The sequence below is a fragment of the Bubalus kerabau genome, chromosome 23 (genome assembly GCF_029407905.1).
Source record: "Bubalus kerabau isolate K-KA32 ecotype Philippines breed swamp buffalo chromosome 23, PCC_UOA_SB_1v2, whole genome shotgun sequence".
NCBI classification, from domain to species: Eukaryota; Metazoa; Chordata; class Mammalia; order Artiodactyla; family Bovidae; genus Bubalus; species Bubalus kerabau.
This window is the reverse complement of record NC_073646.1, coordinates 30,751,580-30,776,745: the sequence shown is the minus strand read 5'-3', so window position 1 is coordinate 30,776,745 and position 25,166 is coordinate 30,751,580. Positions and strand designations below refer to the sequence as shown.

Below are 25,166 nucleotides of genomic sequence, written 5' to 3'. Positions count from 1 at the left end.
TGTCGTCCCCTTCTTCTGCCCTCAATCTTTGCCAGCATCAGGATCTTTCCCAGCGAGTCAGCTTTTCACATTAGGTGGCAGAAGCATTAGAGCACCAGTCCTTCCAGTGAATACTCAGGGTTGATTTCCTTTAGGATTGACTCTGATGCTTTTTGTTTTTCCTGTTCCATAGATCTTTATCTTTTTTTTTTTTTCCAGTGGGTCTGACAGCATGACTTCAGTGACGTGTCTGGCTCTCCAGTTATGAGATGGGGAAGAATTGTAACTTGCCCAGAGTCATAAAGCTCAGTTTAAATAACTTGAATTGTAGAACCTTTTAGGTGGAGGGAGATCGGAAAGGTGACCTAGACCCAGCCATTTGTCTGATGTGTGAATCTCCTGTCTGTGGCTCCCTTACCAGATGGTCACGCAGCTCAAGGCCGAGCCCACCCTGAGACACCTTTGTGGAAGTGGTGTTGTAGATTTTTTATGTGCTCAGTCATTGACTCTTTGCGACCCCATGGACTATAGCCCGTTAGGCTTTTCTGTCCATGGAATTTTCCTAGCAAGAATACTAGAGTGGTTGCCATTTCCTCCTCCATGTTCTAGCTTTGGGCAGCTGTAATTGTTACAAAAGTCTCCTTTATGTTGGGCTAAAGCCTCTTCCCCTTGTAGCTGTTCCCTCGTGGGGCCAGGTAGCACAAGTCTACTTTTCTTCCAAAAGACAGCCCTTTGGATCCTGGAAGACAGCAGCGTTCCTGCCCTCCCCAACCCTCCCCTTCCCACAGCCGCCCCCAAGGAAACATGGCTCTGATTCTGTTCACCCCTCTCTGAATTTGTTCCAGCTTCTGTGCAGCCCCTTCAGAGGACAGCTGGCAGAGGCTGCTTCTCCTGCCCTGGTTTAATCAGCGCTCCCATCGGTACTGGCTTCCCACGTGGCTCAGTGGTAAAGAACCTGCCTGCCAATGCAGGAGACGCAAGAGATGCAGGCTTCATCCCTGGGTCGGGAGGATTCCTCTGGAGTAGGAAATGGCAACCCACTCCAGTATTCTTAGCTAGAAAATTCCATGGACAGAGAAGCCTGGCGGGCTACAGTCCATGGGGTCGCAAACAGACACACCCTGAGTGACTGAGCAAGCATGCACGTACAGCATCTGCACTGTCTCAGGTAGAAGTTTGTGTTGAGACAGTCAAAACTTGCCCGAGAATTGCTTTTGACAGACTTGGAGCTTCCTGCAAAGTGAGTGCTGAGAAAAGAAAGGAGAGGCTTAGTAGTCCTAACGGTGTTGAGTACACACTTAACAATTGGTGCTATTGTACTTCCTTTTTTCCTTTTAACCCCTCATTTCAGCTTGTAAAGCTTTGGGGATTCATGTTTCTGTCATTAAGAGTTAGTCCTTCCTTCCTTTGCGATTTCAGGGGACTCTGATGCCTTTGTTAGAGCTTTCTCTACGCTGCACGATAGCTATTTATGTCTTTCCTCATTTAGTTATGAGTTCCACCACAATAGTCATCCGTATCGTTTTTCTCCTCTCTCTCCTACACTGAGCTCTTGGTAAGTGCTTAACACATTTTTGTTGATGAATGAGTCAAAAATATTTGCTCTCTCAACTTTTGCATGTTAATAAATAAGTTACTTGGTAAGTTCATTAGAGAGCAGTGCCTGAAAACCTTTTTTGCAGCCCACCAAAAACTATCCCCTTTCCAACCAGGACAGTTTGACATGCTTTGTAAGATGAGGTTCTTTCTGTCACAAATTCATGTAACTGTACAGTCAGTTCAGCTGTAACATTAGACGTATGCCTGGAAAATCACTGCGCTGTACACAATAGAGCGATTAAAACTATGGGACTTGTGGGGAAAATGGGTTAGAAAGGCACACATTTCATCACTGACAGATGTTTTTTTAAATAAAGATAGTAACCTTATAAGAATAATAACTTAGTTTCACCCACATTAAATGTCTAAGAAATATAGACATGTACCAGTAAATGTGGCATTTACCTTGAAATGGGCCCAGTGTTGGTCTATAGACACTGGGAAGATTTACAGCATCTTGAGTCATCTTGAAGCGCTGGCAGGAGGGCTGTCTGAACCCGGAGAGAGGATCATGGCACCAGGTGGGGACGGGTGTGCCTCAGTGGGTGGTGAGCTGGGCCACTGGCAGGGCTTTGAAGGTTGTTGGGTCAGCGTAGCCCCGTGGACTCGGTTCAGCTGGGTAGTTTTCTGCATTCCCCGAGGGTTTCTTGCACATAAGCGAATGCAATGTTCACATTGGCACAAACTCACACTTTGAAAGCAAGCGACACAGAAGTCCCTGTTTCTTCATTCTGTCATTTACTCTGTCATTAAAGCGTTGTTTGGGTTCTTAAAGTATTCCAGGCACTGGTAATACAAAGATGCAGAAGCTGTAATGCCTGCTCACTCTCAGGAAGCTCTCAGTCGTAAAGACTAACTTGTTTTTACCAGGAGGAATGAGGACAAATGTCAAAGAGACAGACTTGTCTCATCCAGCCAATTTCCAAAGACCGCTCCAGCCAGAAGAGTAGTTTATAAGTCTAGTCCCTGGTTACATTTAGCAGAGTTCTCTAAAATCTGAAAGTTGGAGTTTGACTGGTTCTTACTTTTCAGTTAGTGTCTACTTAAGAAGTAGTTTCTTCAGGCTGGGCAAAGAGCAAAAACTTGAATGGTGCCCATTTCCAGTGTTGGGTTTTAAAAATAAAATTTCACCTTATATTTACATGTGGGTGATCTGTTGATCCCTTTAGTTGAAAACAGACTAAGGTATAATCACAGATCCTTGAAACTAGAGGGAACCCTGGAAGTGAGAAGGCTCGGCCTTCCCTTGGATTCAGATGAGAAAGCCAAGGCTCTGAGAGGTGAAGCCATTATTCAAAGTCACTTGACTAAGTTGTCACAAAGCCAGAACTTGAATCCAGCTAATGTTTGTGCTATTAGAGTACGCGTGCTAAGTCGCTCAGTCATGTCCGACTCTTTGCAGCCCTATGGACCGTAGCCTGCCAGGTTCCTCTGTCCATGGGATTCCCCAGGCAAGAATACTGGAGTGGGTTGCCATGCCCCCCGCCCCGCCAGTGGATCTTCCTGACCCAGGGATCGAACCCACATCGCTTATGTCTCTTGCATTGGCAGGCAGATTCTTTACCACTAGCGCACCCAGGAAGCCCATACTATAGTATATTCCCCTCAAAATTATGTCATAAGGGATATATAAGTTCTCTTTATTTAGTGAGAAATCTAAACTGAACGTATTTATTTCCACTTTAACATCTATTTATCGGTTTTGCCAATCCAGTTACTATTCATAATAGGCTTCCTGTGGTTTTGTTATTGTTCTTTATGAAATCTGGTTCTACACAAACTCACCAACATGCATCTGCTTCGGACTCTGTGCTCTGTCTGTCTTTGTTCGAGCAAACAGAAAGCTGTGCTTCTTTGTACCTTAAAAAAGATTTAAGCATTTGCCGTGAATTGATCTGGGGTTTTGAAGGAAAAACACCCCCCAATTACGATGGTGGAATTTGTGGTGCATTCCGGAGGATTAAGGTGTCACTGCCTCTTTGTCATGACATGCTTTCTTTTCCAGTTGATGGGCTGTATTTTATTTATATCTGGTCCCCTCATCCCAACCCCCCAACACTAACCATTTGGAAAACCATATCTCAAGTACACCTTTGTGCCAGGTCCACAGTTTTAACTGGGAGCCCTCGTGACCCACTGACTTTGGCTACTTTTACTGGGAGTAGTAGTCATTTGTAGCGTTCAGGAATTGAAGCAAAGAAAGTGGGTGACACCTTAAGAGATCAGGAAGAGATGGTTGTTTGCTTGTTTTGTAAGAGAAGAAATGAGTATACTTTGAGCCCTTAGTTCTTGCAAAGCATTTTCAAATTGTTCTCACTTTTTGAAAGGCCCCAGGAGATAGACTTTTCCCCCCCCCACCCTCAGGGGATATGTGAATTCTAGGCCCAGTGCTTTGCAAACACCAAATTCTAACTGGAATCATTTTTCTCGGTGTGGTTGTTGGGGGAAAGTAATTTATAGATCCAAGTATATCAGTATCTAAAGAAACATAACTGATGTCAGTAATTAGAAATTGCAAATGACTTGTGGCCATTTGTCCGTGGTGAGGTGAACGTGCTGGTCTGTGCAGTGGCCTCAGAAGTCACCAGGGTTCCACACCAGCGCATCCCTGATTTGGGGACATGAGCTTCACGCCCCACTGTGTTATCTTCTCTACCTAGACTGCCTTTAAGGTTGGGGCTTCAGAATGATCTTCATTTCTGCTTTAGGATTGAAAGCCTTCCTTGGCACCTCAACAAAGAGGACATTTAAGGAACAGGAACCTTTAAATTCAGTTAGCCAACTTGGCTTCTGTGAACAAGGGTGGGTATAGCAAGCTGACTGTCAGGCCTCATGTGGCTGCAAGGTGCGTGCTGTGATGGGGACAGTAGATGAGCTGAAGAGGATGACGTTGGAAACAGCCGCAAGAACTCCAAGACCCTGCCGTTTAGGCTCTAAACCATCTCTTCATGTCTTTATTAGTTCAAGTGCCCAAGGCCCACGTGGGAATCATCACTTGGCAGTGGTCCATAGTCCTCAGAGGGATAGTTTTCTCTCGAAGAAAAAGCTTTCACCTCTCATGGAATCAAGAGCTCAGATTTAAGCCATGCTTGTGGTCAGGTGAAGGAGCAGAGTGTATACCTGTATTCCCCTTCTGCGTGTTCTTGGGGCTGGGGGTGTGTGTGTGTTAGTTTCTAAGTCATATTCAACTTTTTGTTACCTCAAGGACTGAAGGAGCAGAGGTTACTCCAGGATTCCCCTTCCAAGTGTTCTTGGGATGGGTGGGTGTGGGTGTGGGTGTCTGCTAGTCACTAAGTCATACTCGACTCTTCACTACTCCAAGGACTGTAGCCCCACCAAGCTCCTCTGTGCATGGAATTCGGCAGGAATACTGGAGTGGGTAGCCATTCCCTTCTACAGGGGATCTTCCTCACCCAGGGATTGAACCCTGGTTTCCTGTACTGCAGGCAGATTCTTTTCTGCCTTCTGAGCCACCGGAGAAGCCCTATCTTACCTTTTCATCACCTCCCAACTTCCTTCTCAGTGATGCATTTCCTCAGAAAACTTGTGATTTGACTACTAGATTTTCAACTTGTGAATTTTTCTTTGCAGATTTAAAAAATTCACTCTTATCCCCTGCTTTGTTGAAGAAGTCCTTATTTTATAAATCCTTATTTCATGATCTCCCAATTTGATTTCTGCTCTATGTGGGTGTGTTTCCTATCGTACCATGACAAAAACCTTTCTCTCCCCACTCAACCTCATGTACTTTGGACTCAGATACTGTTCCGCTACCATTCTTTCTAGCATTCATTGCTATGTAGTTTTTCTACTAACTGTTTAGCGGTTTTCTTTGGCTAATTTTAAAAACATTGTTTACTTTGATTTTTCCCATAATGAACGTATGAGGCTGGTTGTACAGTTATCGGACTTTGTACCATGTTTCTGGATTTAAAGCCGAGCCAGTATTCTGTTGAAAATTTAAATACTGTAGAAGGTGAAAAAATAAAAATCCTCTGACACTTCCCCATAACTGGCCCCCGGGCTATCAGCTGTTTGCATTTTCTTGCTTATTTTTTTCAGTACACATACAAGTAGACTTGTACTCATAAAGCCTTTAGACAGCTTTATGCGTTTTTAAGAAATTATTTTACTGACGTATGGTTGATCTGTATTGTGTTACTTTCCGCTGTACAGCACAGTGGTTCAGCTCTGCATGTATAAACGTTCTTTTCCGTATGCTCCTCCCTATGGTTTATCACAGGACACTGACTATAGCTCCACGTACTGCACACAGGACCTTGATGTTCATCCACCCTGTGTGCGATAGCTCTCGTCTGCTCATCTCAGACCTCCCGTCCATCCCTCCCCACCCCTCTCCCCGTTGGCAGCAAGTCTGTGCTCTGTGAGTCTGCAGACGGCTTTGGATCCAGCACATAGACCTTAGGCAGACCACAGGCAAACACCTACAGAAGCTTTACCTACCTTTGATGATCAATATGTCGGGCTCTCCTTTTACATTATGTGCTCTTTGATTGCCCTGCTTTTTTTGTTATGCAAAAAACTCGGAAACTATTAGAATCTTTTATGATTCAAAATAGAACATTAGTTTTATTATATATTGAAAATGGATCCTTAAGCTTCATAATGGCTTCCAATTATTTTGCATTTGTTTATGTTATGTACTATTATTTTATTGCAGTATAATGTTCAATTATGGAAATGACTCCAAAGAGACATGATTTTTCTGGCTTAATGTGTAATTGTTTATTGAGTATTTTTCTCATTATAGTGATTTTTTTTCCCTTTTGAATTGCAAATATGAAGAAACTTGCTTAGTTTTGGTAAATTGATTATTATGTGACTTAAGAGATGAAATATTCTTCAAATATTCACTCAATGGAAAGTGAAAGTGTTAAGTCTCTCAGTCGTGTCCGTCTCTGCGACTCCGTGGACTGTAGCCTCCCAGGCTCCTCTGTCCATGGGATTCTCCAGGCCAGAATACTGGAGTGGGTTGCCATTCACTTCTCCAGGGGATCTTCCCAACCCAGGGATCGAACTCAGATCTCCTGCATTGCAGGCGGATTCTTTACCATCTGAGCCACCAGGGATGCCCCTAAATATCTAGGATAAATGTTCATCAGAGGGCTCTGATGGTTCACCCAGGGGCTGTGGTGACTGGAGACAGATTAACGAGGTGGTGTGACTGAAGCAGGATGTTGGCAGGTGAGATTCAGAAGTGCCTGTATGTGTGAGAAGGGAGAGAGCAGAGCCTGCGGATGGTGGGTGGTCAGGAGAGTATACTGGGCCACGTGAGGGTTATGAGTCTATTCTACATAAGATGAGAAGCCCCTGGGAGCTTAATTCTGTTTTATATTTTAACTGGAGAATAGTTGATTTACAATGTGTTAATTTCTGCTGTGCAGCAAAGTGATCCAGTCATCATGTATGTATTCTTCTTTAATACTCTCTTCATTGTGATTTATCATAGGGTAGTAGATCTAGTTCCCTGTGCTACACAGTGGGGCCTTATTGTCTGTCCATCCTGTGTTGCTGCTGTTGTTTAGTTGCTAAATTGTGTCCCTGTCCCACTCTTTTGTGACCCCATGGGCTATGGCCTACGAGGCTCCTCTGTCCATGGGATTTCCCAGGCAAGAAGACGGGGGTGGGTTGCCATTTCCTTCTTCAGGGCATCTCCCTGACCCAGGGATCAAACTCGAGTCTCTGGTGTTGGCAGGCAGGTTCTTTACCCCTGAGCCACCTGGGGAATCCTGTGTGTCATGGCTTCCATCTGCGAAGCCCAGCCTTCCACTCCATCTCTCCCCGTCCCTCCCCACTGGCAACCACAGTCTGTTCTCTATGTCCGCGAGTCTCTTTGTTCAGCGCTAGGTTCATTTGTGTCATATTGTATATGCCACGTGTAAGTGATGTCATTGGTGTTTGTGTTTCTCTGTCTGACTCACTTCGCTTAGGATGATCTCTGCTTGTATTCATCTTGATGCTAATGGCATTATTTCATTCTTTTCTTACGGCTGAGGAGGATTCCATTATATACATGCACCACATCATCTTCTTTACCCATTCATCTGTTGTTGGACGGTTAGGTTGTCTCCATATCTTGGCTATTGTGAATAGTGCTGCTGTTAACAGGAGTGCATGTATCTTTTTGAATCAGAGGTTTCTCTGGATATATGCCCAGGAGTGGCTAGATCCTATGGTAATTCTATTTTTATCTTTCTGAAGAACCTCCATATTCCACAGTGGCTGTGGAGTTTTAAACAAGGGATGGACAATATGGTCCAATTTATATTTAAAAGCTCGCTCAGGCCACTGAAGAACAGCAGATTCTGAAACTGTTGTGTTCTTTGTGTTAAATGGCATTATATAGGCTGTATTCACACCCAGCCACTGATTACTGTTAAAGGGGAATGAAAGCAGGTTGATCAGTGATTCTAAGTGTTGATGATGGGGACGGAGGATCCAGAGTTGAAGTGGTGGTGGGGCTTGGTTTTAGGCTTGCTGAGCTAGAAATGTGGATGTAGGACAACCAAGCAGAGATGGGCCTCCTGCAGCCGAAGAGGAAACAGACACTCTGCTGCCTTTCTCTCCCTTTATGTTTGGAAGGCATCTCTGGACGGAAAATTCAGGTATTTGCCGGTGGGCTTGACTCATTGTGACAGTGGGCGTCCTGAGCCTCAACTTGCTTGTCTGACAGCATTTCCCTTCCAGGATTATGGTTCCAAGTGAGAGGAGACACTGCTGTTTCGGTGTCTTATTCCAGCTCTGTCTCCATCCAAGGACAGTTAGAATTTCCTGCTCGTTTATTTCTAAAGGGTGGTTTTAAGCATTTCAGATTGGAAAGGTGGCTCAAGCAGAAAGGTACTTTCAGAACCCAGAGTTCTAACCATTTACACCACAGAACCCAGTGGGGTTCCAGTTTCTAATAGGCTAACGGCATCCGCATCTGCACCGCTTTCCTGAACCTTGTAGGCACGTAGCTTCAGATTTTATACTTGAACATATTTCTCTTTGATAAATTGAAGGTAGTGAAATAATGACAAGTGATGAAATAATGGCAAATGAAAATATGGCAGGAGATTTTGTTTCCCCCTATGTGTATGCTCAGTCGCTTCAGTCATGACTCTTTGTGACCCTATGGACCATAGCCCACCAGACTCCTCCGTCCATGGGGATTCTTCAGGCAAGAATGCTGGAGTGGGTTGCCATGCCCTCCTCCAGGGGATCTTCCCGAGCTAGGGATCGAACCTGCATCTCCTGTGTCTCCTGCATTGCAGGTGGATTCTTTACTGCTGAGCCCTTTCTTTCTTCCCCTGTAACTTGCTCGGTCATGTCCGACTCTTTTGTGACCCCATGGACTGTAGCCTGCCAGACTCCTCTGTCCATGGGGTTCTCCAGGCAAGAATACTGGAGTGGGTAGCCGTTCCATTCTCCAGGGGATCTTCCTGACCCAGGGATCGAACCAGGGTCTCCTGCACTGCAGGTGGATTCTTTACTGTCTGAGCCATAGAAAGTCAGTTTAAGGCTTGTCTGACTTATCCTTTGAAAAAAGATAAAGTATTTCAAATATAGGGAATAACACAACACTCCCCTCGCTCCATTTTTTTAAAAATCTCTTTAAACTTCACAAAAACCACGGCTAGGAATAAGCAGATTTACTTCTTTTCTTCCTGAGGAAAGTTATATCTGTAGTCATCTGGGGGAGGGATTCTTAGTTTATAACTCTTGAAGATGTGGCATTCATAAAAATGTGTGCAAGTCAGGGAGAGAGTGTTTAATAATCTACAGGTAAAATGTTTTAGAAGGTCAGGTTCTGGAAAGGTCAAGGAAAATAAATACATGGTGTTCTCCCTGTGAACATGCTCCCAATACCTCATTTGGGAGCTTGTGGAATCCTGGAAGCCATGTAGTCCAGGCCCTTCCCGTTCCACGCCTGACTCCTCCAAACTCATTGTCAGGGACATTCAGTGTCCTCTTGGACACTTGTGTTGAAGAGCAGGATAGAGCATTAGCTTGTTCCCCTGCCCGGCAGCCCAGGCCGTTTTAGAGTGGAAATTTCTTCTGCCGTTCTATGTCCTTTGGTCACAGCTCTCCCCAGGGTGCTGTTCACAATAAACTCTCCTCCGCTGTGTGACAGCCATCGGGTCCTTGAAGGTGGCTCGTGGCCGTGCTGTGGACCACAACTCTATAACTCCCTGCTCCACATGGTGAGTGATCCAGGGAACTTCCATGAGCCAGGATGGGAAACATGGCCACAAACGAGACCTCGATACTGCCACCTCCCACCGTCCCATCCCTGCAGCAGCTTACAGGCTGGTAGAGACCCTGCTCGAGGAAGGAATGAAGAAGTTATTCCCACACTTGGGTGTTAGGAGATGGAGACAGGACAGGATTAGCAGCTTCATGAACGGCACCCCTCGGCTCTATGGGGTTTCCCAAGGCTCTTTAACACTCCCAGGCGTGCTACAGAGTAGTGCTTGAATGGGCATATGGATGGGGGCTGTGAATTTCACTTCCTAACAAGACCCTCAGTGATGCTGGTATTGCTGGTCTGTGGACCACACTTGGGGGTTGTGAGACTGTGGAAGACCTTAGAGTCATAGGATAAAGTGGAAGACAGTTTGGGATCAGAAAGTCCAGAACTTATCAGAGAAACTGTCAAGAGTCCTCTTTTTCTCTGCTCCTCCTCCTTCAACTAAAGAATCACAGGCTCCATGATATCAGAAAAACAGCAGCTTCATGGATCCGTTCCAGTAGCATACGTGGTGCTCGGGTCAGACAGATCACAGGCCACCCTGCCCTCTGGCCCTGGGTCACAGCAGGTCGTTTGCACAGACTCGGGAGGAACACTGTGGCCTGTCCTCAGAACAGCCTGTACAGACAGGCCTTCTGGATGCTGGCGGCGTGTTCATTGCTGCAGGATGGGAGACATTGCCCAAGGCAGAGCCCGCTTCTCATGGCGACCTTTGCGAACAGGACGAGAGTGGTCCTCGGAGTTCTCCAACCACACTCTGGGGAAACACTGCTTTAGGGATATTTGATGATGCTCTACCACTCGCCGAGTGACCTCTGTGTGAACACGGCAGGAAAATGACTAGGGTCGCTGGTGTTCCTCCTCCTGGTTACTAACCCCCTGCCCAACCCCCACCCCCATTTCCCGCAGCTCTCTTGGGATAGGAAGAGCCCCGGCAGAGTGGTCCACGTGCCTTGGTGTCTGTGGCTCCTTCTTGCCTTCCCTCCAGGACAGAAAGATTTAGTGGCTGCTTGAAAAATCACAGTGATTTGCTTCACTCTTTAGTGCTAGAGTAACTTCCAACCTTCCCCTTGACACCTGGACCCAGACGCAAGGGTGACTTTGCAGAAGTTGATTCAGGGATGTCGCACAATGCAAGTGACTCTCTCCTTTTAGAGGGATCCAGTGCGCATGCTCTCGCAGGCTCTGCAGCAGTGAAAAAGTTACCTGATATTGACCAGAACTCAGGGCCACCTTAGCTCAGCTGTCACACCTTACCACAGCCCTGTGTGCCAAGGGTTAAGAAGAAACTTGGCGGTGTGGAGATTTTATTGACGTCAGGGAGCCGAGGAAAGGCCTGGGATAGACTAAATGGAAACTTCTACCTGCCACCATCACATACCCCACCCAGCCTCTTTACTAAACAGGTCTCAGTGATTGTCTGACCTGTCCCCGAAATCAGGTGACACACAACCAGAGTGAACAAAGCAGGAGGGTAGGGCGACTGATCGTATTTCAGTAGGTCTTTGGTGCTGGCGGCTTTCACCTTTGTGCTTGAGAAAACAGTCTTGGGTGAAGTAGTGTTGAAAATAGGGTTTAACATAGAGCCAGTCTCTTGCCAACTTCAACAGGCCCACTGAGCTTTCAGAGTGTGAACACTGCTAGCCAGGTGCCTCATCCCAGGGGCCCCCAAAATCTCAGAGTCATGTTGATGCAACGACAGACATACACAGATCCAAGAAAAATTGCTTATTCCATTAAGAGAGAAGGTGGCAAGGATGCATGACACCAAAAAAATGATTGCTTCAAGGGGACCAGGGGCAGATGACCCTCACGATCACTGCCCCGTCTGGCTACGGACATGAAACTCCAAACTGATGATGCTCGAAGCGACCGTGGACAGCAGTACACGAGGAAGGCGGCAGGTCTCTAAAAAGATCTGTGAGCCTCTCTAAGCTTGACAGCTTTTGAGTCCTCTCCTGTACTTAGTAACAAAAATCCTAGAGGGAGGGCTGCCTTTAGAAGGATGACATTCTTTTCTTCTCCCCCATATCCTCACTTGATAGTTCTTAATGTGAAAGTCAGGATGATTAGATACTAGAAGACTTTTTTTTTTTTTAAACCAAACATCTAAAGGTATAATTCAGTCACTGCCTGAGTCCCACCTCTTGGCAAATTTCCAAAATAAACCAAGGGCCTGTCTCCTTTTTGTCTTCCAGTCTGAGGAACGTGTCCTTCGGGTTTGACTGCGGCATTGGCCTCGTCCTTAGATTTCTCCTTGCTCAGAGTATACGTGCCGTGCTGCACGAGTACATCCACGTATGGTGGAAAATCCTCCCAGCACCTTTCCTTGCTGGGACCCCTGTACTGACAGACAGACACAGGAGCATCATGTCAAGTGTTGAGTGCGTCCTGGGCTTGGGGTGAGCACGTGCAGAGTGCAGTGTCACGTGGGCGCGCGGTCCACAGCCAGACGAGACCGGCAAGGACGGGCCTGGAAGCTGAGACCCACGCCAGCAGGTGGAGGGCCACCGAGGCAGAGAGGCGCTGGCGAGGGAGAGCAGGCAGGAGGAGGTCTGTTCAGGAAAGGCCTGCTGATGAACACTGGGGTTGGCAGGAAGGTGCAAGCCAAAACAATGGGAGTGTGTCGTCGGGGCCAAAGCACAAAAGCCTGGGCTTTCTCAGAACCTGGTCTTTGGGGGTTTTCCAGTGTCCTGGGAAGTGATTGGAGACCTTGCCCTTCACACCTTGTCAGGTCTCCACACGGCCCAGAACATGATCCTGTTGATTTGGGTCTAAGACTGGACGTTGCCGCCAGTGCAGCAGGAAATGTTAGCTAAGTGCCTGACCACGCGCTGTGCTGTGCCTAGTCGCTCAGTCATGTCCAGCTCTTTGCGACCCCATGGACTGTAGCCCACCAGGCTCCTATGTCCACAGGGATTCTCCAGGCAAGAATACTGGAGTGGGTGGCCATGCACTCCTCCAGGGGATCAAACCCAGGTCTTGCGCATTGCAGGCAGATTCTTTAGCATCTGAGCCACCAGGGAAGCCCCATGGAAACTCAAATAAATAACACATAGCAGCTGTCCTCACCAGCACTGGTCATCTAAGCTTCTCTCTGAACCTTGCAGATGGCAGGCACTGTAGTTGAAGGCCACCGGTTCCCTGACCGCCGGTTCCTGTGTCTTCCCTGTGTTCTCACCCTCGCTGGCCAGCTCCTGGAAGGCAGGGCTGTTTCTTTCTTTCTTATTATAACTTTCTTTTAAACTTTGTTTGTTTTTGTACATGACTGTGCTGGGTCTTCACTGCTGCTCGGGCCAGCTCTAGTTCTGGCAAGCGGGGGCTGCTCTCCAGTTGGGGTGCGCAGGCTTCTCATCGCGGCAGCTTCTCTTGTCGGGGAGCACAGGCTGTAGGCACGCCGGCTTCAGTAGATGCAGCCCAGTGGCTCCAGAGCGCGACCTCAGTAGTTGTGACCCACGGGCTGAGCTGCCCCTCGGCATGTGGAATCTTCCCGGACCAGGGACTGAACCAGTGTCCCCTGGACTGGCAGGCAGAGTCTTTACCACTAGACCAGGGGTGCCCGGGGCTGTTTCTTACTCATGTTTGTATCCTCAGCACCTAGCACCATACTGGGTATCTGAGGACACTAATTCATTTTCCCTTGTATGGAGTGAAAACACAAGGAGAATTAATTACATATGACCTTGACATGCCTAGGCTTTTAAAAAGACTTTTTACTGCCCCCACCTCTACCCTCCAGTAGATCACAGCCTCTTTCTCTCCTCCGGATTTTGGTCCCTCATCAGCATGCTCCTTCCCTGCTCTCATTTGCCAGAGGCTACAAGAGACATGAAATGTTTGCAGGCCCGTGAAATGTTTGCACGAGGCTGCCTCAGGCTGCAGGCAGAAGCCATTCTGATGGGCTCTTATCCGAACAGCCAAGGTTGGTTCTCCCCTTGAAGGCAAAGTTTTGGGTCATAAAGCATCAGGAACATGGGCATCCTCTTACAGATGGATGCTTTTTGGTGTGGGGTTTACGGGGAATAAACTTGAATCGAGACTAAGTACACTCAACTGCACTCTGTTGACTTTTCTTTAACCCCTGTCAGATTAACCCCTGTCCCACGTTAATCTGGTAAACTCGATGCTATCCAAACTAGCCTCTGTCAGACCAGCAGCCTCTAATCTTCTGGGCTCCACACAGCTTCCCCGGGGGGCTGCTGGTGTTTTGGCAGACGCTGTGGCTATTCTTTCGTACTTAGGATTCTCTTTTTACCCGGAGCTCTGGAGGCCCCCGGAGCTTTGCGATGCAGACTTGAGCCCAGAGCTTTGCCTCCCAGATGGTAATTAATGTTTACACAAAATGACAAGCACAAAATGGAATCTCTTTGAGCCCTGCCAAGCACCCATCATTCCCCTGATCACCCACTCTTACAGTGTTTGAAAATTAATTTGCCTTGAACAAACAGAGGGCTTTCCTCAATTTATTTGTACAGTTTCAGTGACCGAGAAGGAAGGAACTGCAAGACTGAATGTCATCCCTCCATTCGTTCGAGTAATTAAATCTGCTAATGGAACAAACTGGTCTCTATTTAATCCTTTGAAGAAAAGAGGGAGAGGAGGAAAATGAAGAGAAGTGTGTGTTAGCGAAGGTAGATTGTCTTCAGTCAAACACCAGTGGTGTGTACAGTTTTAGAGATGGTACTGGGAGTTCCCCTGAGGTCTAGTGGTTAAGGCCCCACATTCCAATGCAGGGGACATGGGTTCGATCCCTGGTCAGGGAAGTAAGGTCCCACATGCTGTGGGGTGCAGCCAAAAATTAAAAATAAAACACAGATGATACCTAAAACATAGGGAGAGTTCAGAGTATTGGTATATGAATTCAGCAGTCATTTTGGTCTTAATAAGTATATACAAAACATGCACACGTACTTGCTAAGTCTCTTCCGTCATGTCTGATTCTGTGTGACCCTGTGAACTGTAGCCCGCCAGGCTCCTCTGACCATGGAATTCACCAGGCAAGAGTACTGCAGTGAGTTGTCATCTCCTCCTCCAAGGGATCTTCCCAACCCAGGGATCAAACCTGCATCTCCTGTGCGTTGGCAGGCAGGTTGTTTACCAATAGCACCACATGGGAAGCCTTATACAAAGCTTGCAGTCTTTGCTAAAAAGGAGATTTTGTCTGAGGTCGCAGAGTAGACAACAGAAGGTGTGTTTAAAGAATGGATATTGCTGGCAGCTTGAAATAATTGCATGTAGATTTACAGAAATCTGATGCTTGCCTGTGTTTCTGGGCTGTTTGGATTGGCCGTTTCCACATTTATTGATGTTCCCCCTTTTAAATTTAAAGTCTGGGTTCCTTTTCTTATTTGGCTACTATCTTCTTTCTGTGTGGTGAGGTTTCTGTGGCTCGTTCATGTGGACAGGTAAGTAGAAAAGCTAACTAGAAGGTAGAATAGAATGATTTAAAAGTGGGCCATGTGCAGTCCTGCTGTGGAGATCAGACGTTCAAGAAGGTACAGGTGGATGGATGGTAGGTGCACCGCCAGGTGGCCACTGTCCTGCAGATTTTCGTGAGGCCTTTAAGGCTCATTCCTATCTGCTACAATAATGACCTTGTAGTGGGTAAATTAGGGCTTTCTAATCCAGTGTAAGGACTTCCCAGGTGGCCCAGTGGTAGAGAATCCACCTGCCAATGCAGGAGACCCAGGTTCAGTCCCTGGGTCCGGGAGACCCCTGGAGAAGGACATGTTTACCCACTCCAGTATTCCTGCCAGGGAAATCCCACGGACAGAGGAGCCTGGCAGGTTACAGTCCATGGGGTTGCAAGAGTGTCAGACACGACTTAGCGACTAAACAGCAACAGCAATCCAGTGTAAAGACCAGAAGAACAGAAACGTGCCTTGGCAGAGTTTTTCTCCTCTCCTCCCCCTGTTTCCCCTTTCCGCCTCTTCCTTCTCCATCATCAGGGTTCACTATTTCCTTTCTCTTCACATACACCAGTTAGAACCAATTAGAAGCATTGAGAAGTTGATGGAAGGGTAATGCCCTTCATATACGATCCTCATTTCTGATAAAACACACCATCTGTCTTCTGGGTGAAGAGCTTTTTAAAATCTCCATCCTGTAGGTGGGGCAGTTTAAAAAGACTTAAAGTTACTTTCCTTTGATTTCTTTAGATAGTGGGGGTATATTTGTCTATGAAGAACTCTTTTTTAAAATATAATCCTTTACTTTTCTTCTGCGATAATAATACATATTCTCTATGGAAAATTTGGAAAGTTAAGAAAAGCACAAATTTAAAAGTTTGAGTCAATGGTTATTTCTAGTTGATGGAATTTGTTGTTGTTGTTCAGTTGATAAGTTGTGTTTGGTTTTTTGCGACCCCATGGACTGTATACAGCATGCCATGCTTCCCCGTCCTTCACTATATCCCAAAGTTTGCTCACATTCCTGTCCATTGAGTCGGTGATGCTATCCAACCATCTCATGCTCTGCCGCTCTCTCCTCCTTTTGCCCTCAATCTTTCCCAGCATCAGAGTCTTTTCCAGTGGGTCAACTCTTTGCATCAGATGGCCAAAGTATTTGAGCTTCAGCTTAAGCATCAGTTCTTCCAATGGATACTCAGGGCTGATTTCCTTTAAGATTGACGGGTTTGATTTCCTTGCTGCCCAAGGGGCTCTCAAGAGGCATCTTAATGCATATCTTTCTAGTCTCTTTTGGTGTGTGTATGTATGGATTTATGCAGATAATAGGGATAATAGTTTCCTTTATTTTACTTAATAGTAATTTTGTCTTGAAATATTTTCCATGAAATTAAATCTTTTTCTATAGTAGTTTTGGGAACATTGATCACTTACTTTGTGCTGTACGCTGTGAAAAGCACATGCCATGACTTTTAGCTTCCACAGCAGCCCTTTCAGGTAGTTTTTACATTTCTGCAGAAAGTTATTAGAATTCTGGAAACAGAGCAGCCCGGCACAGGAACATAATACATCAAATCTCATCCTCGCCTGCACCCAGCGCCCTCTTTGTATAAGAAATATTTTATAGCACACTCATTGTTTAATTTCTGGAGCAAAATATTTGGTTTATCTATACACTATGTTTATCATTGTAAAATGTATATAAAGCCTTTAATGAAATGTAAAGGAGAAACAAATAGAAAGTATCTTACAATAACATAGTGTGTTTTAAGTACATACTTGCCTGTTTACATTAGAAAGCAACGAAAGGTCAGAGGCTGAGTCTGTACATAGAGATACGACTATCATGGTAATTCCAACAGCAGGAGCAGCCTCACCATTGATGTCATGATCTTCCCAAGTGAGAAACAACTCCACCACAAGACCTACACAGCAGACGTAACAGCATGCAATTGTTGCGTTCCTCGAGACCCCAGTGTGTATTAAAACCATGCAAAAAATGATTTTGTCTTTTCTTTGCAGACAGGCTCTAGGTTTTTCAGCTGCACAGATGTTCAGTGGGACTTTAGAAAGTGAACCAAGATACTGTGTGGGGTTTACCTTCATACCGTGAAACCTCTCATCTCTCTGAGAGTCACTGATTCCCTCCAGTCTCTGTAGCAGACACATACACTCCAGCGAACTTGGAAAACCCCTCAAGGGGTGGTCTCTTCAAAGACCTGCCTCTTCCGTGGCTTACCCTTTAACTTCTCTGTCTCTCTCTCCCTCTCCACCCCCATTTATTTATTTATTATTTTCTGCATCATAAAACACCCTTGAACACAGATTCTCAAAGCATTTGGTGGGGGTATATGTTTCTGAAAGTTGAGAGACCCTCTAATTTCCTTGTCAGGTTTGTTCCCAAGTGCTGTATGATTTTTGTTATTTTTTTAGATACTGTTTATTCATTTAGTTCTGTATTTGGGTGCGTCGGGTCTTAGGTGCATCATGTGGGATCTTTCAGTGCGGTGACTGGACTCTCTAGTTGTGACATGCACAGAGAGCACGGGCTTAGTTGCTCCGGGGTATGGGTGATCTTAGTTCCCCTGACCAGGGATCGAACCAGCATCCCCTATATATTGCAAGGCTGATTTCTAACAATCAGACCATTTGGGAAGTCCCATGGTTTGTTTTTTTTTTTTTTTTTTTTTACTGTCAAGGGAATTCTTTTTTATTTTCTCATCACTATTGCTGCTGTGTAGAAAAGCGACAGATGTTTGTGGTTTTTCTTTGTTCGGATACCTTACTGAGCTCTCTTATTAATTCTCATATTTTTTTTGCTGGCTGGCTGTTCCCCAACTCGATCATTATATTTTTTGTAAATAATAGTTTTGCCCATTCCTTTGGTTGTAAGTTTGCTATTGATTTTCGGTTAAACATCTGGGATCATTTGTTTCTTATAGGTTTAGTCCACACTGTCTATGGTACCTTTTCTTTGGTTGAAGGGGTGTTGATATGGAGTCGTTTTTCAATTTACTTTTATGATTGGGTTGCTTTTAAGTCAACTTTTGTAATTTATGTTTTTCCATTTTATGTTAAAAATTATTGGTATAAATGTATGCACTGTATTTTCTTATTTTATATAAAAGATGCTCTCCATGCCATGTCATACCACTCTTCAAATCCCCAATTTTATTTGCTTTGCTTTTTTTTCCTTTGCTCAGACTGTTTTTAAACATAAGACCAATTTTAAAATTTTTAATAGGTTACATGATCACATGATTCAAAAATTTAAATATGCATGTATGTAGACAGTCAAATCTCTCTCCCTCCCCCCATTCCCTTTCTCCCCAGTTCTTACTCCTCCCCAAGCCCCTAAGCAGGTGTGCATGCGTGCTATCTTGCTTCAGTCACATCCCACTCTTTGCCACCCCATGGACTGCAGCCCCCCTCCCAGGCTCCTCTGTCCATGGGATTCTCCAGGCAAGAATACTGGAGTGGGTTGCCATTTCCTTCTCCACCCTAAGCAGGCAATCCAAGGCTGTTGGTGTCTTGGATATTCTTCCAGAGCTTCTTTAGATATAAAGTAAAAATGAATATATATTATTTTTTCTTCATTTTTCATAAAAGCTAGGGTATGCTCTACATTGTACATATGTAGACCCTCATTGGAGAAGGCAATGGCACCCCGCTCCAGTACTCTTGCCTGGAAAATCCCATGGACGGAGGAGCCTGGAAGGATGCAGTCCATGGGGTCGCTGAGGGTCGGACACAACTGAGCGACTTCACTTTCACTTTTCACTTTCATGCATTGGAGAAGGAAATGGCAACCCATTCCAGTGTTCTTGCCTGGAGAATCCCAGGGACGGGGAGCCTGGTGGGCTGCCGTCTGTGGGGTCGCACAGAGTCGGACACGACTGAAGCGACTCAGCAGCAGCCCCTCATTGATTTGTGCGATTGCAGTGGTTCCACTGCACAGATGTATCAAATTTACATGTAGCCCTAATGATTGCATTTGAGTCGTTTCCAAACATGCGATTCACACCCTGATACTGTTTCACTGCGTCTGTAGACCAAATTGTTATTTGCCAGGTCAAAGGAACTCCTTAGTTTTTTGGGTAAATGTTGCCACATCGCCCTCCACAAAGATGACAGGGTTTATATTCAACTAGTAATCTAAATCCCAGGGACGGTGGAGCCTGGTGGGCTGCCGTCTATGGGGTCGCACAGAGTCGGACACGACTGAAGTGACTTAGGAGGAGGAGGAGGAGTAAACTAAAAGAGAGCCCATTTTCCCCAGAGAATTTGTATCTAAGTTGTAGCCAGCTCAAGCACATTTTTCCTACTCTACCCTTAAGTTTAAAAAAATAAATTTATTGTGCTTGAGTCAAGTGTGTTGAGATATAATTTACACGCAGTACATTCAGCCTTTTTACTGTACAGTGTAATTCAAATTTGCATGTCCTTTATTGTAAGCATAATGTTATTTTTACAAACACAAAGAGAAATTCTAAAACCCCCCAAATGGAATAAGACTTCTAAATAAGACTAGTCAATTTGCACACGTTCTTATTTCTTTCAGCCTCAGCACATTTCATCTTTTGGTAAATTCAGAGCACACTGAGCAATATCCCTCCCCCACCCCACCCCCACCCCCCCAAAAAAAACCCTTTTTCTTTTTTTATGTGTTCTTGCCAGTTTGGGAGAAGCTCAGTAAGATAAATGGACTGTCAGGATGAAAGAGCTTAACTGGGAAGATGCATTTATTGAATAATTGAAAGGAATAGGAAATGCATTACCAATTAGCCACAAAAATGCATGACGCCTAATCCATGCCTCACGGATCCATGTAAATGGTGGTCGTAAAACTTTCAGCCCCATAGTTCTTACCAGCCTTCTAACCTGCCTTGCTCATAGGCTGCAACACCCTCACTGATGGATTGATGATAGCTTTCAGATTGAGCCGAAGGGCCGTCTTCCAGCAACCCTCTCTAGCTTTCCTGGTCCCTTTTCACTATCTGGCTGTACTTGAAACATTGTAACCGAATCCTGGATTTGTCATTACCTGCTTTGTTTCAGGGTATTTTGCTTCTTAGGAGGCAGCATTGTGTAAATCAGAGAAGAGGTACTTGGTGGTGGCAGAGCTGGGACTAGAACTCTGCCATCTGGTTTATTAAACAACAAGCAAGTTCCTTAACTTCTCTGGGCTTATCCCCCATCTAGTCAGAGGGTTAGATAACACCCTTACTACTCACAGAACAGTCCAGGCATCAGCATCACCCAGAAAATTCTCAGGAAAGTGGACTCTGGAGCCACACTCAGCACCCACCCCCCCAAGCCGCTGAACCTGCATTTGAATCCGATCTTCAGGGGATTCCTATGCACATTAAAGTTTGAGAAGTGCTGGGGTGGTCTCCCAGATTCTGGTCTTACTCCCTAAGTCATTCCTCATAGATGGTTCCCTACAAATGCATAGAGTTTTCTAGAAAGGTTTTGGTCTTGCTTGTGTGCCTCATTGAACATCATGGATGGCGACGATGCCAAGTCTCAGCACCACTCCTGACTCCAGCTGGGTTTGGATTGGTCCTCAGACAGTGGGACAGCCGAGGTAAGAACCACCTCGGTTTGCCTTTATGGGGCCTTGGGAATCGAGCCCAAGCCTGCACGGTGCCTCCTGCAGACTCAGCTGTGTTGTCCAAATTCTATAGGCTCATCGATTAAAGAACAAGAGATAAATATAGTCAAGCTAGATGGATAAAATGCTTATCTGTGTGTTTCTGTTGTACTTCCTTACTGGCCTAAGTAAACTGAAGTAATAACCTCTGGGTGGTGTCCCAGATTTTCTTTTACGTCTGAGAGAAACTTTAGACCTCGATTTTTAGAGGGAGATCATGAATTTGAATGTAACCTAACAAGATGGGAAATGTTTATGTATTTATTTGTCACTATCCTCATCCGGGGGGGCTTCCCAGGTGGCTCAGTGGTAGTCTGCCTGCAATGCAGGAGACCCGGGTTCAATTCCTGGGTCAGGAAGACGCCCTGGAGAAGGAAATGGCAACCCACTCTGGTATCCTTGCCTGGGAAATCCCATGGACAGAGGAACCTGGCCGGCTACAGTAGTCCATGGGGTTGCAAACAGCCGGAACAACTGAGCAACTAAACAACAGCAACATCCTTGTCCAGAGAGAACAGAGCAGCACAAAAAGATGGGAATATATTCCATTTTGTATGTTTGCCATATTTGTCACAAAAGCATCACAGTCCTCAGCTGTCAGGACAGGAAGAGTCCCTACTTATGCACATAGGACCTCATGGAGGAGGTTCTCTTATTTCATCCTCTTAGGATTTCCCAGGTGTTAGTGCTTTCTGCCCCGGGCCTGACTAACCAGCCTGCAGTGTGTGAAGCCTGAGGTTTTCAGTGAACTTGTATAATTGCTTGCTATGGAAAATACTGTGAAAAATATAGAAAAAGCAGTGAAAAAGCAGCGGCACCAACATCCTTAGATCTGGGTGTCTGCAGATGAAGGGTCTTCCTCTGTGATATGGGAGTTCTTATGGCTGAAGGGGTTCTGTGTCCACATCAGGAACTTCCTGTTCTCTCTCAGCCCTCAGGTTCTGGAAATTCATAACACATCAGCTTTTCATAAGCAAAGATCTGCCCAGGAAAGTTCTGAAGACAGCACTGGAAAAAAATATGTGTGCGTAGGATGTCAGAAGTCTAGAGTTCCTTTTCACCAGATCCATCCGATGCTTCATCCTTTCGTGCCTGAATTACATGAAGAGGGGTCTTTCTTGGCAGCCTTTTAGTGTAGTTGTTCCACGCTGGTCTGCGGGACTCGAGGATAGCTGAGTGCATAATGGCTAACCACGTGGTTTGTTTATAAGTCCACCATTTGTTTCTGCTTTTGTGCATGTTACAAATTTGATCTGTTTTTACCAAAAGAACACTGAAAATAATGGCTTGCTTTGATGCAGATTTCAGGGAAGAAAACATGACAAGTGTATACACCCAGTAGGACATCAACAGACATTAATGGTATTCTCATTCCCAGTGAGAACACCGTGCATTGTTCACACTTGGTAACAGGAAAATGTGAAGAGAAAGGTCATGCCCAAAGGAATCATTTAGGAGTACCTGAAATACACCCTCATTTTAGAGAATGTTGTGATCTATTCTCTTCCTGTTTTTAAGCTTTGCAATAATAGAAAAGGATGGTTTGGTTTTTTTTAAGTGCAAAAATGTGGGGAAGATAATCCTTCCCCTGCCCACCCCCCGTCCCCCCCGCCCCCAACCACCAAGATGCGCATGATCAGTCATGATCAACTGTCCGAAACCCCATGGACTGCAACCCGCCAGGCTCCTCTAGCCATGGGATTGTCCAGGCAAGAATACCGGAGTGGGTTACCATGCCCTCCTCCAGGGGATCTTCCCAACCCAGGGATCCAACCTGCACTTCCTGCATTGGCAGGTGGATTCTTGACCATAGAGCCATCTCTATATGCAATGCCATATTTGTCTCTCATTATTCTGTTAGAGAATTGTATGGAGTTTGACTTATGGGGTCATCAGGGTACCCATATACTAGATGTGGCATGGGTCTTTTGACCTTTGGAGGGAAGTACGTCATTTCAATTCATACAGGAGCATCTGTTGTCTAGGTGTCAGTAGTTACTGTAGAATTTTACTTACATTTCCCATCCCACTTGGTCTCAAGGTCCAGATTCACCTGGCTAAGGACCCCTCCTGTGGTCCAGAGGGAATTCTTTAAAAACTCAAGCCTGCGTGGTTGACGGTCAGTTGGTCTAAATTCACGTTTGTTCCTTCGATCTCAAATAGTTGGATCCTCAGGGAGCCGTAGGAGGCCTGACCTTTGACCAGACATTTAGTGGTTGCTCAGCAGAAATGTCTCCAAATGTCAAGCATGCTTCATCAGTCAGAATGCAAAGGGGAGAGGAGGCAAGGCGGAGAAGAAACGTCTGCCGGGCTAAATAACGTTTGCTTCATGTACTACTGAAAACACTTCTCCTTTGTATAGTCAAGAACTGTGTTTGGGGACTTGCCTGGTGGTCCAGTGGCTAAGAGTCCAAGCTCCCTATGCAGGGGCCCAGATTCAATCCCTGGTCGGGGAACTAGTTCCCACATACCACAAGTAAAGATTGCAGGGGCAGCAACTAAGACCCAGCACAGCCAAATAAATTTTTTTTTTTTAAGAACTGTATTTGTTTTAAAAGGGGTGAATCGATTTGTTGTCTACTGTTTGTGGATTTCACTGCATAATCTTGCTTTGTCAAGATTAAGGGAAACATTTATTTGCAGACTCTGATGGCTTCAACCACTTTCTGGAAGGCAGCCTTATCTGACTGGTGGACCTTTCTGGGACCTGACCGATTGTGTCGTTGGGCACAGGTGACCCAGCTCGGGGTCAGCTTTGCTCACTCACCATCTGCCTCGCTCTTCTCTCCGCTCTCCCTCACAGATCCCGAGCTCGGCGTCGGCGCGCTACCCCACCACGACGGCCACGATGCGGGGCCCATTGTCCCCAAGGTATCGGGTCTAGAGCGGAGCCAGGAGAAGAGCCAGGACTGCGGCAAAGAGCCCCTGTTCGAGTCCGTGGTGCTGAAGGACGCGCGCCCTCAGGTCCCGCCGCCGCCACCCCAGCCCCAGGCGGAGCCCCCGCCCCGAGCGCCGTCTCCGGACCCCGCGTCGGGGCCACGCGCCGAGCCCCCGCCGCAGACCCCGCGCCCCGGTGCTCAGCCGCCACCTGCGCCCCCGGAGGCCCAGCCGCAGCCCGCGCCGCCGCAGGCACCCCGGCCGCCCCGGCCACAGTCCCCGGGGCCGCTGCCGCCCCAGGTCCTCCCGCCCGCACAGGCCCACCCCTCCGCCCAGGGCCTCCCCCAGCCGCTGTCCGCCTATAACAGCAGCAGCCTGAGCCTCAACAGCCTCAGGTGAGCCGCCCCCCGCCCGGCATCGGTCATCTTCGGTGGGATGGGCAGGTGGCGGTGGGCGTGGGGGCTCCCATGGGGACCAGGGTTCCCGTTGGAATCTCTGTGTTCTCAGCCAGGCAGGCACGGAAGACAGGGAATGGGTCCGAGGCGCAAGAAGACAGGGTCTCTGGGGAGAAGATGGGGTGGGATTGGGTTGAGGATCGGCTGGGTGGTAAGGACATGGTGGAGATCTCAACTATCTGCGGAGGCTCCTGAGAGTGACTGCAGGGAGGAGAAGGCTCAAGGAAGAGAGAGTCCAAGGCGCTGTGCCTGGGACTCACCACTGGTTCCCGGGTTGGAGGCAGGGAAGGGAAACCAGGGGAGATTCCCGGAATGTTAAGGCAGTCTTAGGAGGGAAGCCGTTTCCCTCCCTGTCAACATCTCCCTGAAACTCCTGGTGGGGCGGGAGCATGCAGACCAAGGAGTGATCTGGTTCAAGGAGTTTCCGTGGTGACTTCTGCCAGGTGGGTCACAGAGATGCAGGAGAAAGATGCTGGGTTGAGGAAAAGGGAGGCGTTCCTCCATGGGGAGCCAGGCCTCTTGTGTCTTGTCTTTGTCAGATTATAGAGGGAAGGTTGACAAGCAGCACAAGGAGCCCTGCAAAGAAAAGGGAGGTGGAGACCCGGGCGCAGGGCCCGGCGTCGCCCACCCCGACCTGTCCCGGGGGCTGTTGTTCTAAGCGCTCACACTTCATGGCTTCGGTAGTGTTTTCCTTGTGACAGCCTGGTGACTGGGGTTGAGGGCCCTGCTCTTTCCTGTCTGTGACAGCGGAAGGAAGCTGCCTCCACGGGGCCAGGCCCATCTTTTGTGGCCTCCAGTCCGTGGAGGTGACGGGGCACCCGAGTTCCCTGGTTCCCCCTTCCCTGTGCTTCTTCACAGAAGACGGAGCAGACAGACCTGGCGAGCCCAGGTCACCAGCTTGTTCGTTTCCATTGGCGTGGCCCCTGTAGGAAGAGTGGCTGGCACAG

The 25,166-nt window shown here is 46.8% G+C and overlaps 1 protein-coding gene across 4 annotated transcripts in view; it reads left to right on the top strand.

The window, feature by feature from the left end:
* The window catches only part of AUTS2 (activator of transcription and developmental regulator AUTS2), a 1,208,818-nt gene that overhangs the window by 1,152,766 nt on the left and 30,886 nt on the right, over window positions 1-25,166 (top strand). For all 4 annotated transcript variants that reach the window (XM_055562776.1, XM_055562775.1, XM_055562778.1 and 1 more), the window contains one exon: window positions 23,691-24,159. In XM_055562776.1, the coding sequence (XP_055418751.1) occupies window positions 23,691-24,159 (469 nt within the window). The remainder of the gene's footprint in view (window positions 1-23,690; window positions 24,160-25,166) is intronic.